At 41.1% G+C, this 12,661-nt stretch overlaps 1 protein-coding gene across 2 annotated transcripts; it reads left to right on the top strand.

The window, feature by feature from the left end:
• Nucleotides 1–126: 126 nt before the first annotated feature.
• Nucleotides 127–12,067, top strand: LOC102301920 (polypyrimidine tract-binding protein 1; the record flags this gene model as incomplete). Of its 2 annotated transcripts, none has more annotated exon segments than XM_014329612.1 (9): nucleotides 127–237; nucleotides 318–492; nucleotides 1,026–1,103; nucleotides 1,561–1,685; nucleotides 3,183–3,216; nucleotides 6,669–6,761; nucleotides 8,042–8,258; nucleotides 8,358–8,435; nucleotides 8,877–12,067. In XM_014329612.1, coding segments are annotated over 9 exon segments (1,044 nt in total), but the record flags the coding sequence as incomplete, so codon positions are not given.
• Between the last annotated feature and the right edge of the window lie 594 nt (nucleotides 12,068–12,661).

Raw genomic sequence — 12,661 nt, 5'->3', positions numbered from 1 at the left:
CTGACTAAATACTTTTTTGCCCCACTGTATGTAGATCACTGCTTTGATCAAAGTCATGACAGATGGAGAATAACTGTGGTTTTGGATTTGGTTTATTTAGTGACTAAGCTGCTGTTTGGTCCTCAGATCTTCTCAAAGTTTGGCACCGTGCTGAGGATCATCATCTTCACAAAGAACAATCAGTTCCAGGCTCTGCTGCAGTATCCGGACGGCGCGTCAGCCCAGGCGGCCAAACTGGTGAGCATGATGGTTCCCAGTGCTTTTGTCGCTTCTACTAAATGGTAGAAGTAACGAGTGTTACTGCTGCGCTGTTTCAGTCTCTGGATGGTCAAAACATCTATAATGGCTGCTGTACTCTGAGGATCAGCTTCTCCAAACTCACCAGTCTCAACGTCAAATACAACAACGAGAAGAGCCGAGACTTCACCAGACCAGACCTTCCCACTGGAGACGGCCAGCCCACAATGGAGCATACGGCCATGGCAGCCTTTAGTAAGATCCCACCATACTGATGTAACATCACTACAGCTGTACTCAGCTGAGGCAGAAGAGAGAGAGGAAAAAAAAAAAAAGTACTACACCAGTGGAACTGAGGGACAGATTTAGTATGGAAGTTGTTCTCTGACACACACAGACACTGCAGACATGACATGTGAGTCAAAAGGGCATCAGACTGCTCTCAGTGTGAGGCTCGTTTCAGTCAGTGAAATGAGCAGAAACTCAAAAGAAGATCAATTACCAAACTGAATCCTGCAATACTACTCTAGATGGCAAGAATAAAAATACTGAGTTGAAATTATCATTCTAGTTGTCTGTAATAACCTAAACTGATTTAAAGTCCAGTAAATCAATTCAATTCAGTTTTATTTAGAGATACTGCACAAATGGGGGGGGGAAGCAGTCCTACATATTTGTTTAATATGTGCATTGAAGGACACATCCTGGTTAAAAATTGTATGATTGATTTGTGGTGGAATCTCGCTACTTTGCCGAGTTAAAATCCAGCCGGTGTTTCTTGTCTGCAGCTCCAGGCATCATCTCTGCTGCACCGTACGCTGGAGCCACTCACGCTTTCCCACCAGCCTTCACCCTGCAGCCTGCTGGTGAGTGTCAGTGCTAAGAGAGGATGTCTGTTAGATGACACACACTTTGAAAAGTGATCACCTTGTTTTTTGAGAATGACCTTTGCAGCTGCAGACAGACCCAGCAGCTGAGTTATTGTGATGAAGCCTTTAGAGGGTTTTCAGTTGCTTATCCTTAATGAACGCGTAGACTCCTCCCTATCAGTGTGGTAATAATGATTAATTCTTAGGATCACTGTGCATGGGGAAACCTGTTGCATTCCCTCCTTCCTCTGCACCTGAGGAAGTTGGGTCTCATGATTTAATTCAGGGATGCAAATATTTTCCATATCAGTTCATCTGCAATTATCATTTGTTCTCCACATACCAGAAGTGTTGAAGCCTTAGTGTATGACTGTGTGTTGTGTGACGCATCTCTGGCAGTTTGCAGACTTTTGTTTACTTGTCTCAACTCTCCCAGTGTCCTCCCCCTATCCAGGCCTTGCGGTCCCCGCTCTGCCCGGAGCCCTGGCCTCTCTGTCCCTCCCTGGGGCCACCAGATTGGGATTCCATCCAATCCCTGCTGGACACTCTGTCTTGCTGGTCAGCAATCTCAATCCTGAGGTTAGTGATTGTCTCCCTACAGGCTGTTAATTCATGTATCTGATTGTATCTAACCTGCACTGATGTCACCAGTCTTGCTACAGCTTTGGACTAGCCTGCATGTTTGTTTGTTTTTTGTTTTTTTTAGAGGATTTTGTTTTCTAAAGCTTCAGTTGGTCTGAACATTCAGTATTTTGGACATGGAGTGAGATGTAAAGTGTTTTCAGTGCTCTGTTCCACCTGGATTTTAAAGTTCTTCATGTTTGAATCAGTGAGTGGAAGTGGAGCAGTGAGTGCACAGGAATTAAAAAAGGAAAAAAAGGCAGCTTGGATCACAGCTCAGCTGCAACGTGCACAGCGGTGATCCTCAGAACCGCCTCTCTCTGACACGGCTTGATGTCATCTGTGGTTTCTTCACCACTGCGGTTTTTTTCTAAACCCTACCACATAATCCACAGCTGTGAGCAGCATACAGGCCCACTGTGATCAGTATGACGCTGATGGACTGTTGAGCCACAACATTAAACCTACCTGCCTAGTGCTGTACATGCACCAGTCTGTAGTGTTGGGATACCAGTTGACTAACTCATCAGGATGCTGATGGTGGGTCTGCCTCCCACTCCAGTCCATTTTTGATCAGATTAGGATCTTGGTCATTTGGAGCCCACACCCTCTGGTTCATATGCCCAAATAGAAAACATGTGACTATTGTCAAGCAAGTTCTTAACAGTCCAACATCCCCAACAGAGTGTCACTGTTAGGGATGTTCCCAATCTAATGGAAGGGGTTAAGCATTGTCTATACAGACACTCTGTCTTTAAAATCCATTTAAAAGCATTCGTCACATTCTTAAATGTATGTGGCAGCAGTCACGTGCCTGTGTACACACTGCAGTGATCCAGTAGTTATGTCCCTCTGCTGTGACTCAGCCAGCTGTTCATCTCCTACATCAAAGTACTGCAAGGAGGAATCCATGGTACTGAATAGGCCAATCACTGTCCTGACCTGACATTTAGTGGCATTGCAGGGAGCTGCAGGTCAGATACCCCTGCGCTTACAGCATAGCAATGTTGTAGATTTGCCACTGCAGCAGAAATCCCCACTAACAGAGCGGTGCACCTCAGTCTGGTTGTTAAATGATGGGAAATCTTTCTGAATTCTCATCATTAAACGGTTTGACTTCATGTTTGTTCGTCTCCTCTGACGCTGATGTTTTGCTCACAGATGGGTTTTGCCTTTGATTCGGGAATTTTTTTTCATATTAAACTATGTCATGACCCCTCCCCTACCACACACACACACACACGCCTGTGCACTCATGTAAAAATGTTGTTCTCATATTGACATTATCTGTATGTGATCCCTCCTCCAAAGGTAATTAACCTTCTGATTGACCCTGCACCTGTCTTTTTTCCCCTTTAATTTGTTGCCATGGAAACACCTCGGACCCTGCACCTGTCCTGCCCTCCCACCTTTACCTGTCCTGTCCCTCCGCTGCCTTCTCTGCTGTCTTTAAAGAGAGTTACGCCCCACTGCCTCTTTATTCTCTTCGGTATGTTATTACTAGCTTCTTATTTTGAATTATCAGTACCACATGGTTGTTCTGATTTAATTTTTATTAAAATTCTGGTTTCTGTTTGGGTTTTTTTCCCCCTCTTTTTCATTATTTTTGGTTTAATGAAAAATGGTGTGTACTGGTCTTGTCAGATTTTGTGTGTTGAATTGAAATTTTCACAATATTTGCAGCTTTTCCTCAGTGGTTTTCTTGCCAAAAAAGGTCATGTTTGTACAGAACCCTTCATTTCTTACCAAGTAGAAACTAAATAGCAGTAAAGGCTTTTAAAGCCTCTTCTAATTTTCAGGAAGTGCATCCTTTGGTCAGATGAGATGAGACTACACACTGCTTGTGTTTGGAAAAAGAACGTATACAACCTGAAGAGCACTGTCCCCACGATGAAACCGTGGGGGGAGTATTATGATGTGGAGACGCTTCAGTGTATCTGGAATTGAAACAAAACATACGTCACTCTCGGTGAAGAGCCAAAGTAAAGTTTTTTGACTGGCCTACACAAAGCCCTGACTTTAATCCCATTTAAAAGTTTTGGGGTAAACTGAAGACCAGTGTCGATGCAAATAGACACCAAATGTGGAAGATCGTGAGACTCTTTGTGGTACAGCACCCTCTTTGTAACTGACTTTACCTGGCAGTAGTCTACAGCTTCTAGCAATAACTCACCAAAGCACTTTATTTCTTTGTATGAAAGGAGCTATACAAGCTATATACATACCAGTCCGTTCAAAAAATGAGTCTTCAGTGTGGCAGCTCAATCCTGGGGATTTGAATCAGGGGTGTGCAGTAGTTTTCTGTTATACATACACTACCAGTCAAAAGTTTGGACACACCTTCTCATTTAATTGTTTTTCTTTATTTCCATACATATTTATTCATGCTTTGCACACTCTTGGGATTCTCTCGATGAGCTTCATGAGGAAGTCACCTAAAATGTTTTTCCAGCAGTCTTGAAGGAGTTCACAGAGACGCCGAGCACTTGATGGCCCTTTTGTCTTCACTCTGCTGTCCATCTCGATTGGGTTTAGGTCAGGTGACTGGTGCAGCACTCCAACACTCTCCTTCTTGGTCAAATATCCCTTACACAGCCTGGAAGTGTGTTTAAGGTCATTGTCCTGTTGAAAAATAAATGATGGTTCAACTAAACGCAAACTGGATGGGATGGCATGTCACTGTATTGAACTTCAGTTCTTAAAGTAATGATGAACTGTTGTTTCTCTTTACTTAGCCGAATGGTTCTTGCCACAATGAGTTCTAACAGTTGTCAAATAGGGCTGTCAGCTGTGTACCAACCTGACTTCTGCAGAACACAACTGATGTTTCCAACCTGATTAAGAAGGCAAGAAATTCCACAAATGGATCCTGACAAGGCACACTTGTGAAGTGAAAACCATTTCAGATGACTACATCATGAAGCTTATTGAGAGAAGGCCAAGGGTTTGCAGCACTGTCAACAAAGCAAAGGGCAGCTTCTTTGAGGAATCTAAGACATATTTAGAGTTATTTAGTTTTTCTTTGCTACATAATTCCATATATTTGACATCTTCAGTATGTATCTACTATGTAGTGTCGCGAAATCGATCAATGTAGAGCAGTGTCACAAACCATGGAGGCCCCAGAAAAGTGCAATCAAACGTTGAGTTTATTAACAGCCCAGAGAAAACATCAACATATGTCTTCTGACCAAAATACATGTTGTGGACACTTATAAAGCAGTGGGGTACACGCCCCCCCATGGCGTCAATGACGGATTAAAATAGGTTCCAGACATTAGTCACAGTTAATCGTACATTTTTAATAGCTATAAGCAGACATAGAACTTCTCTTTTCTATAACAGCTTCCATACAAGGTAGTAAACTTCAAGCCCTCAGGGTCTCTGAGGCTAATTATTGACTCTGGTCGTCTGTTACCAAGTAGAATAAAATATAGTAAGACACCAAATGAGTTAAGGCCTCAGGCCAGACACATTCCTAGATTATATGTATTATATGTACTGTAAGCATGCATTGCAGTTATCCTTCTATGTTCTAGTTTCCCTCAGCATGTATCACCTGGACAGTCACGCCAGTGAAGCTTAAGACCCTTAATGAACCGAACATCAACTCAAAATAAGCACAGATATGCAATGTGTATAAAATATTTCTAACCGTACTTGTAATAAAAGTTAACATAATGGAAGGATCCTCAAATGGACATCTTCAATAAACAACTGTAATGCAGTATCAATACTGTGAGAAATATTATTAGATGAAATAATGCTGTAAAGAATGTTATTAATGCAGGTATAATGATGCAGATTATATGGCAGCAATAAAAGAATTTCTGTATCTCCACACTAGATAGTAGTTAAAATAAAGAAAATCATTGAATGAGAAGGTGTGTCCAAACTTTTGATGGTTAGTGTATATGTGACTAAGTTGTGGTCTGAATGCTTAAAGCATTGAAATGGATATGAAGCCAATGAAAGACAGAACTGAACGCTGAAAAGAAGTCTGTGGTAATAAGAGTTGGAACATTACTAATGCAGCGCTGCATTACTGCACTATTCATCTGCAGAGAGTAGTTTTACTCTCTGCAGATAAATAATCCTTGTATTTAGCCAGAACACTCTGCAAAGAACTTTTGTCATATTTTTGAGATTTGCAACATTTTTACAGTTTCATAAGAAAATCGCTCAAGAGACAGTCATCAGCTGAGGGCACTCTCCTGTTTTCTAGGACATTTTGGCAGTAATGGGAATTTTCAACACAACAGGAAACACTTTGCGTTAATGTGTCGTGTTGTTCTCGAGTTCAGGGTCCAGCTCTTAGACGAGCGCTGCCTTTCAAACTTTGTGCTCTGAGTACACAGTTATCATTCAGTTGGAGTCAGAAAGTTTGAAAGCAAATATTTGCTTTAATTCTTTAAAAAAATATAATTTTTAGTTTGGGCCTAACACTGTGAGGAGCTGCATTTATTGTGTCTTGTCATTTGATTGTCTGTTTTAAATTTTGCATGCTGGGGTTTCTTACATTTTGCATGTCCTCAGTGCTCAATCAGTGCTTTTGTTTTATTATTTTATTTAGTTTTTGTCCCATAATTCATAGCTCCTACACGTTTTTGTTTGTTTGTTTGATTTTGTTTTGTTTTGGGTTTTCCCCTCTGACCCTTAATTTTCCTCACTTGAATTTTCCTGTATTTAACCATTCAGGAATTCCTGCTGAGTTCACGCATTTGTAAGTTCCTTTAGTCATGTTTGCTGCTGCTCCCCTCACTTCTGGGGTTTGTATGCAGCCCTTCAAACACAAAAGCCATATTTGAGCATTGAGACAGAGGGTCAGTCGCCTGGCAGGCTGCAGTCAGTCCAATACACATCTTCCTGTAGGGCTTGGTGGCAGGGAGGGTTGCTTTTCTATTTCCTGTGTGCCAAATAACCCGGTCCTCTTTATTTAAGGTGTCTATGGAGATGTCATGAGAGTGAAGATTCTGTTCAACAAGAAAGAAAACGCTCTGGTTCAGATGTCTGACAGCACACAGGCTCAGCTAGGTAACACTCTGCACGTGTGTGGTTCTCCGGTGTCTCAAAATCAGAGTATTAAAAGAGTTAGTGCTGCTACATGAGTGTTGCAGAAATGTCTAAAAATGTGTTGTTTCTGCATCTTCTGATTTTAAATGACTGTGATGAACCCAGATTGTCACAGTGGTCTTTCATCTACCATAAAAACCATTCTTAGTCTGGAGTCTACAAAACTAATACCCTCATACCTCTGCTGGTGCACCATTGACTGGGAGCACGTCATGGGTTGTTGCTATTTTGTTGACGTTGCTCTCAGCCATTAATTAGGCCCTCTGCTGATTCCCTCAGGTCTTTTTACCTGCCCAATTTTAACATATTAAAGAAGAACTGACTATGGCTGACAGTCAAATAAACTGGTACTGATACAAGTTGATAATTGTTGTGATCAACTTGTGATCTGTGATCACGACTCTCAACCTCAGCTTGGCAACAAAACACATCCCCAAACTGAAGTGTAAAGTTTATTCAACATCTGAAATGTTGTCGTGAGCATTGGGTTAAGCAAACGTGTTTCATTATAAAGTCACAGTTTTTGTATTGTATTGTATCTTTATTTCAGACATATACAGGAAAAAAAACGATATATACAAGTACACATACTTGCATTTAAATGTACAAATACGAATATATATGTAAATACACGCACGTATGTGCTCAGAGAAAACAAAAAAATATATATATATAACGAAATAGTCTAAATGACATGAAATTACAATTATTAAGTCTGAAATGAAGTAGGAAGAAGTATAACATACTTATTAGTCCCTACCCCATGTTCAACATTCTATTGAATCCCACTATTCATTGTTACCCCTAATTCCCATCATCACTTGCCCCACACAATAAACAAGGAATGAAGGACATGTATTAACATAGCTACAGTGATAGATACAATTTAGTATAGTTACATATACAATGGGTGATCAACTTTATCAGTTTCATATTCTTCCAAAAGCAGGTTTTGAAACATCTTTATGAACTGACTAATGATTGAACATTGCTGTAGGTCCACAGGAAAACTGTTCCACAGTTTTACCCCACAAATGGTAACGCAAAAGGTTTTAACCTTTATCCGTGTTTTAAGAGTCTTCAGATTTAATTTTCCCCTCAGTTCATCACAAATGCTCTTGACTCCAGACTAAAACAAAAGGAAGAGATGAGGAGTGTTCATTGCATTGGAACAGTGTCTCTAAAAGGAGACCAGAAGAACTAGACTCAGGCTGTAAAAGGCTGTGTTTGTATGTGTACAGCCATGAGCCACCTGAATGGCCAGCGGCTGCACGGGAAGCCTCTGCGCATCACTCTGTCCAAACACACGAGCGTTCAGCTTCCTCGCGAAGGGCACGAGGACCAGGGCCTGACCAAAGACTACAGCAACTCCCCCTTGCACCGCTTCAAGAAGCCCGGCTCCAAGAATTATTCCAACATCTTCCCACCTTCTGCCACCTTACACCTTTCCAACATTCCGTAAGTCCTTCAGCTTACTCCAAACTGAGAGGTGCGGCTGACCCCAAGATGGGGGGAAAAAAACTGCATTCCTCAAATCTACTTTGCTTGTGTTTGTAGCCCATCTGTGGTTGAAGATGATCTGAAGATGCTGTTTGCCAGCTCAGGAGCCGTGGTCAAAGCCTTCAAATTCTTCCAGTAAGTCGCTCCTTTACTGTCTCAGCTTCTTAAACTCGTGGCTATTGATTCGTGTCATCCATTTAAAAAAAAAAAAAAAAGCCCTGCACCCCCTTCTGTCTGTCTGTCTGTCTCGTCGTGTTAATCTGTTTGATTAGCATATGTACAAGTCCTTGTTTTCAGGAACATGTTGTGAAAACACATTGTGACGGCTGATGTTTGCTCCTATTTATTTCTTAAATGGCCTGTAATTGCTGGCCAGTCAGTAAATGGGTTTGGTTGTGGACTTTGTGCCCCCTTGCAGTAAAAGACCTAAATCTCCTTCAGTCTTTTAGGCTCCTCTTGGAGTGTCCAAGCAGCTTGTTCAGTGTGTGCGGTACTATTCATCCTTCCCCTGAATGTCCTGTTGTTGCTTTGCCTCAAAACAGTCTGAATGGAAGCTCTTGTTCATTTCTCATACAGGAAGGACCATAAAATGGCTCTAATCCAGGTGGGCTCTGTGGAGGAGGCCATCGAGTCCCTCATAGAATTCCACAACCATGATTTGGGAGAGAACCACCACCTGCGAGTCTCCTTCTCCAAATCCTCAATCTGAGCCACCATCTGAATCCTTAGAGTCAGCACGACAGTATCTACCACACTCCAATCATTCCACCACATGTCTGTAGAAAACACAGAGTCTGGATTAATGTTAAATTATTATTATTATTATTATTATTATTATTATTATTATTATTATTATGCTTCTGCTTTTTTTTTTTCTGATTCTTTGCCTTCTGACAGAATTAAGGTCTCTTGAGGAGAAATCTGACTTTATTCTCTCAAATTTTATAAACTAGAGAATAAAGTTGTAGTTCTGACCTGTTCAGGCTTTCTGGAATAAAGCCGGAGTTCTTCGGTTAGTCAGAATTCAGACAGCAAAGTACTTTTTTATCTCGCCTTTGGGCTTTGTTCCCACACCGAGGGATCAAAGTCGACCTTCTTATCCAAAGATATTACGTTTTTCAGATTCAGACTTTTACTTTGATCTTAAATTAGCCCAAGTTTTACAGGTGACCCTGTTCCTTTTTAGCTCTCTCTTTAAAAGTTCCAGCTCTGCTTGTAAACGATCAGAGGTCAGATGTCCGCTCAGGCCTGCAGGTCCAAGTGTGGCCCCGTAAAGAGAAGCCTGGCTAGACCTTCACATGATCCCTGTGCCTTATTCCTGGAGTGTGAATGACCGTGATTATGTCATGTTTAAGAGAAAGAGGGGGGGGAAAAAAGTGAGCAGGTTTACAGTTGAAAAGGTTTACTGTTAATGAGCGTATTACAGATATATCTGCGTTTTCTGTCTCTAGTGTTTTGTACCACTGTGTTACTGTAGTGTGAAACAAGAACTGATTGTCTTTTTAGCAGGTTTGTTGGGTCTTTAGTCCTAAATGCATTGTTTTTCTTTTTGATTTCTATATTTCTGTGTTTGCAATCATGTGTTAATCAAATGTTGTAGCAATATTTTAATCATTCCTGATATAACTGTTTTTGTGTTAGGTTTTTTTTGGGTGCCTCTGTGAGCTCTGCCTTTCACGGCGTGCAGACGAATGTTTTGTCTAGTTGGTGAATCTGGTCAGGTTGTCTTGTGTGTCGCCTTTCTGGATGGTTTTATTTATAAGTTTGTGATCCACTACAGCTGAAACCAAAAATGGCCTTCAGGATGCAAACAAATATGTCTGCCTCAGGTTTCTGGTTTTATGGACTACAGAAAGACTGCAAGCTGTTTTCAGCTTTCTTATTTTCCTGTGAGAATGCGGAACGTTTTTATTAATTTCTTAATCGCAAAACCAGATGTTTGGAGTGCCTTTGACGCAGCACTGAGTTGTAATCAGGCATTAATTTATCTGTATACTGATGTGACAGTTTGGCAGGGAGGAAGCCCACAGTCCTCCGAAACCACAAAATGCTGGTTTGATCTGTTTGTGTCTTAATATGAATATTGTTATTTTGTCATTCCAGCTGCTCAGATGTTCAACTGAACTTCAAAAAGACAAAGATTCTTCACTGACCATGGTTCATTTAAACCGGTTCATTGTGGTGCCTTCAGTAGAGCTGGGAGGGTTTGTGTGTTCACTTTGTCACTAGTTGAGGAGAAAATGGTGATTGTGTCCCTGCTTACTCCCTCCCTACATACCCAGACCAAAGGTCCAGGTGGGCGGGTCATTTCAGAGTCAAACAAATAAACTAGCCGCGTTGCACCTGAATTTGAACATGACAAAAGCCCCTTCTCCATTAGTACCTACTCAGATTGACTCGCCACAACCCGACTCGGATCGACTGGTTTTCCATTACAATCGAGTATTACCTAATGTGCGTCATCGTTGTTATAGCAACCCCTCCCAAGGCTCTGTGACGTAATTAGTATGCGACACAAACGCTGCAACAAAGGTGGCAGTTGAGGCAACAGTATACCTGCTGGTCAGTCTGTGGCCTTTTGTCAGACTCAGAACCACGACATGTTTTTTTTTTTTTTTTGTAGCTATGTCACTCGTTGCTGGGTTTCAAAAGTGGCGGTTTAGATTTTTGTGAATGAGACTGTCTCATGACTCATCAAATGAAATGACAGCACTGACCAGCCAGTCGGTGGCATGCAGTCTGAAATAACATTTAGTACCTGTTTGGATCCCTTTGAATCCCTGCCAAGTAGGTACTATTTTAGTACCTGGCATTAGGAGCTATCACCTAATGGAAAACCTGGCAAGTCAATCAAATGGAAAAGGGGCTAAAGGTACATCTTACGAGGTCCCTGCACGTTGTGATTACGGAGTTTGTATGGATGTGCGAGGAATTTGAGACGGTTTCTAAAATTCACAGCTATACGTAACAGGTGGGCACATGTGTCCATCAGGACTCTGAGACATGTCAACGATAACAACCAAACCTTCATGTACTGACACTTTTTACCATCTTCTTTCATTTAACTTTTCAATTGGCTTTAATTCTTACTGCGGAATTAAAATACTCAAGTTCGTATTGTTGGCAAGAGAAGTCTGAGCTCCTAAACACACATGTTAAAAAAAATCCCAAAAAAACCAACTCAGATCTTGAAGACACATGTTCACTGAACACGAGGGTGTTTGTATTGGCGATTGATCAACTTAAACTGTCCATTTTCTTCCACTATCAGACTGTGATGTGCAGTTCAGGGTTGTGATAAACCAGCTCATTGCAGTTCACACAATGTAAAGCTCAAACCTTTCTGATTGTGTGAGGTGCAAGTCTGACCTGAACCTGACTGCGGTTACCACAGTGTCAGGGACCTTCACCTGTCAAACTGATAGACGTGCTGCATGCTGTTCATCACTACATGGAGGCTGGGAGACATATTAGGACACAGTTCCCTTTAATCTATAACTGCAGCCTTTCCATTGGGACAGATCCCACAGGTGACTGGAATGCATCACAAAACCTGGTCAGGTGAGGTGGGAATGGGACCAGTCAGTAACAGGAGGGAGGGGCATTCAGCTGTACATACACGTTTTATACCACAGTTCAGTGTCTAAAAGGCGATTGTCAGTTTTCTATCTGATGAAATCTGTATATTTTGATTAAAGTGTGAAATTGGTTCTGAGCCTTACATTGTTTGTGTCTAAAAGAAAGATTAAATCACTTTTTAATCTAAACCTCTAAGCTTTTGTTATCTGTCATCAGTGCGGTTTATATCAGTCTTTCACAAGTCTTGTGTGCGTAGAGTTGTTTGTTCATGTTAATCACTTTGTTTGATGACATTGATCAGTCATGGCTAACAGAGCTTTTTAATGAGTGTTTATTGATGATATGACTTCTGATAGAAGTACCTGAAGCTTATACTGCCAACCAGAATTTAGTCTGATCCAAGGTAACTTTTGGCTTTACACTGGGTGCTTCTAACTTTTTTACTTAAACAGGCAGGAGGTTACTGGGTTACACTGGATCAGTGCAGTAAAATATAAGAAAATAAGTTGTATTTTACTTATATTCTATGAGATGGACTAATTTAGGGAAATTACTGCAATGTCGCCATTAATAATACATTTGAATTCATATACAAAGATTCAGCCAGTTCACGTCAGTAAAAACAACCATTATGCCAAGAGCAGAACATTAGTGACTCAAAAACAAAGTGTTAGAGCAGGTTTCACGCATTTCTCTCTGAAAACGGTGTGGCAATTCTAATAAATGAGAGGACGCTGAAGAAAAATAAATATGCTTTTGATATAAGAAATGACTGATAGGAA

Source organism: Haplochromis burtoni, unplaced genomic scaffold (assembly GCF_018398535.1).
Source record: "Haplochromis burtoni strain Fernald_Lab_line unplaced genomic scaffold, NCSU_Asbu1 Contig_598, whole genome shotgun sequence".
Lineage (NCBI taxonomy): Eukaryota > Metazoa > Chordata > Actinopteri > Cichliformes > Cichlidae > Haplochromis > Haplochromis burtoni.
The sequence above is the reverse complement of the archived record's forward strand: the minus strand, read 5'-3'. Positions and strand labels throughout refer to the sequence as shown.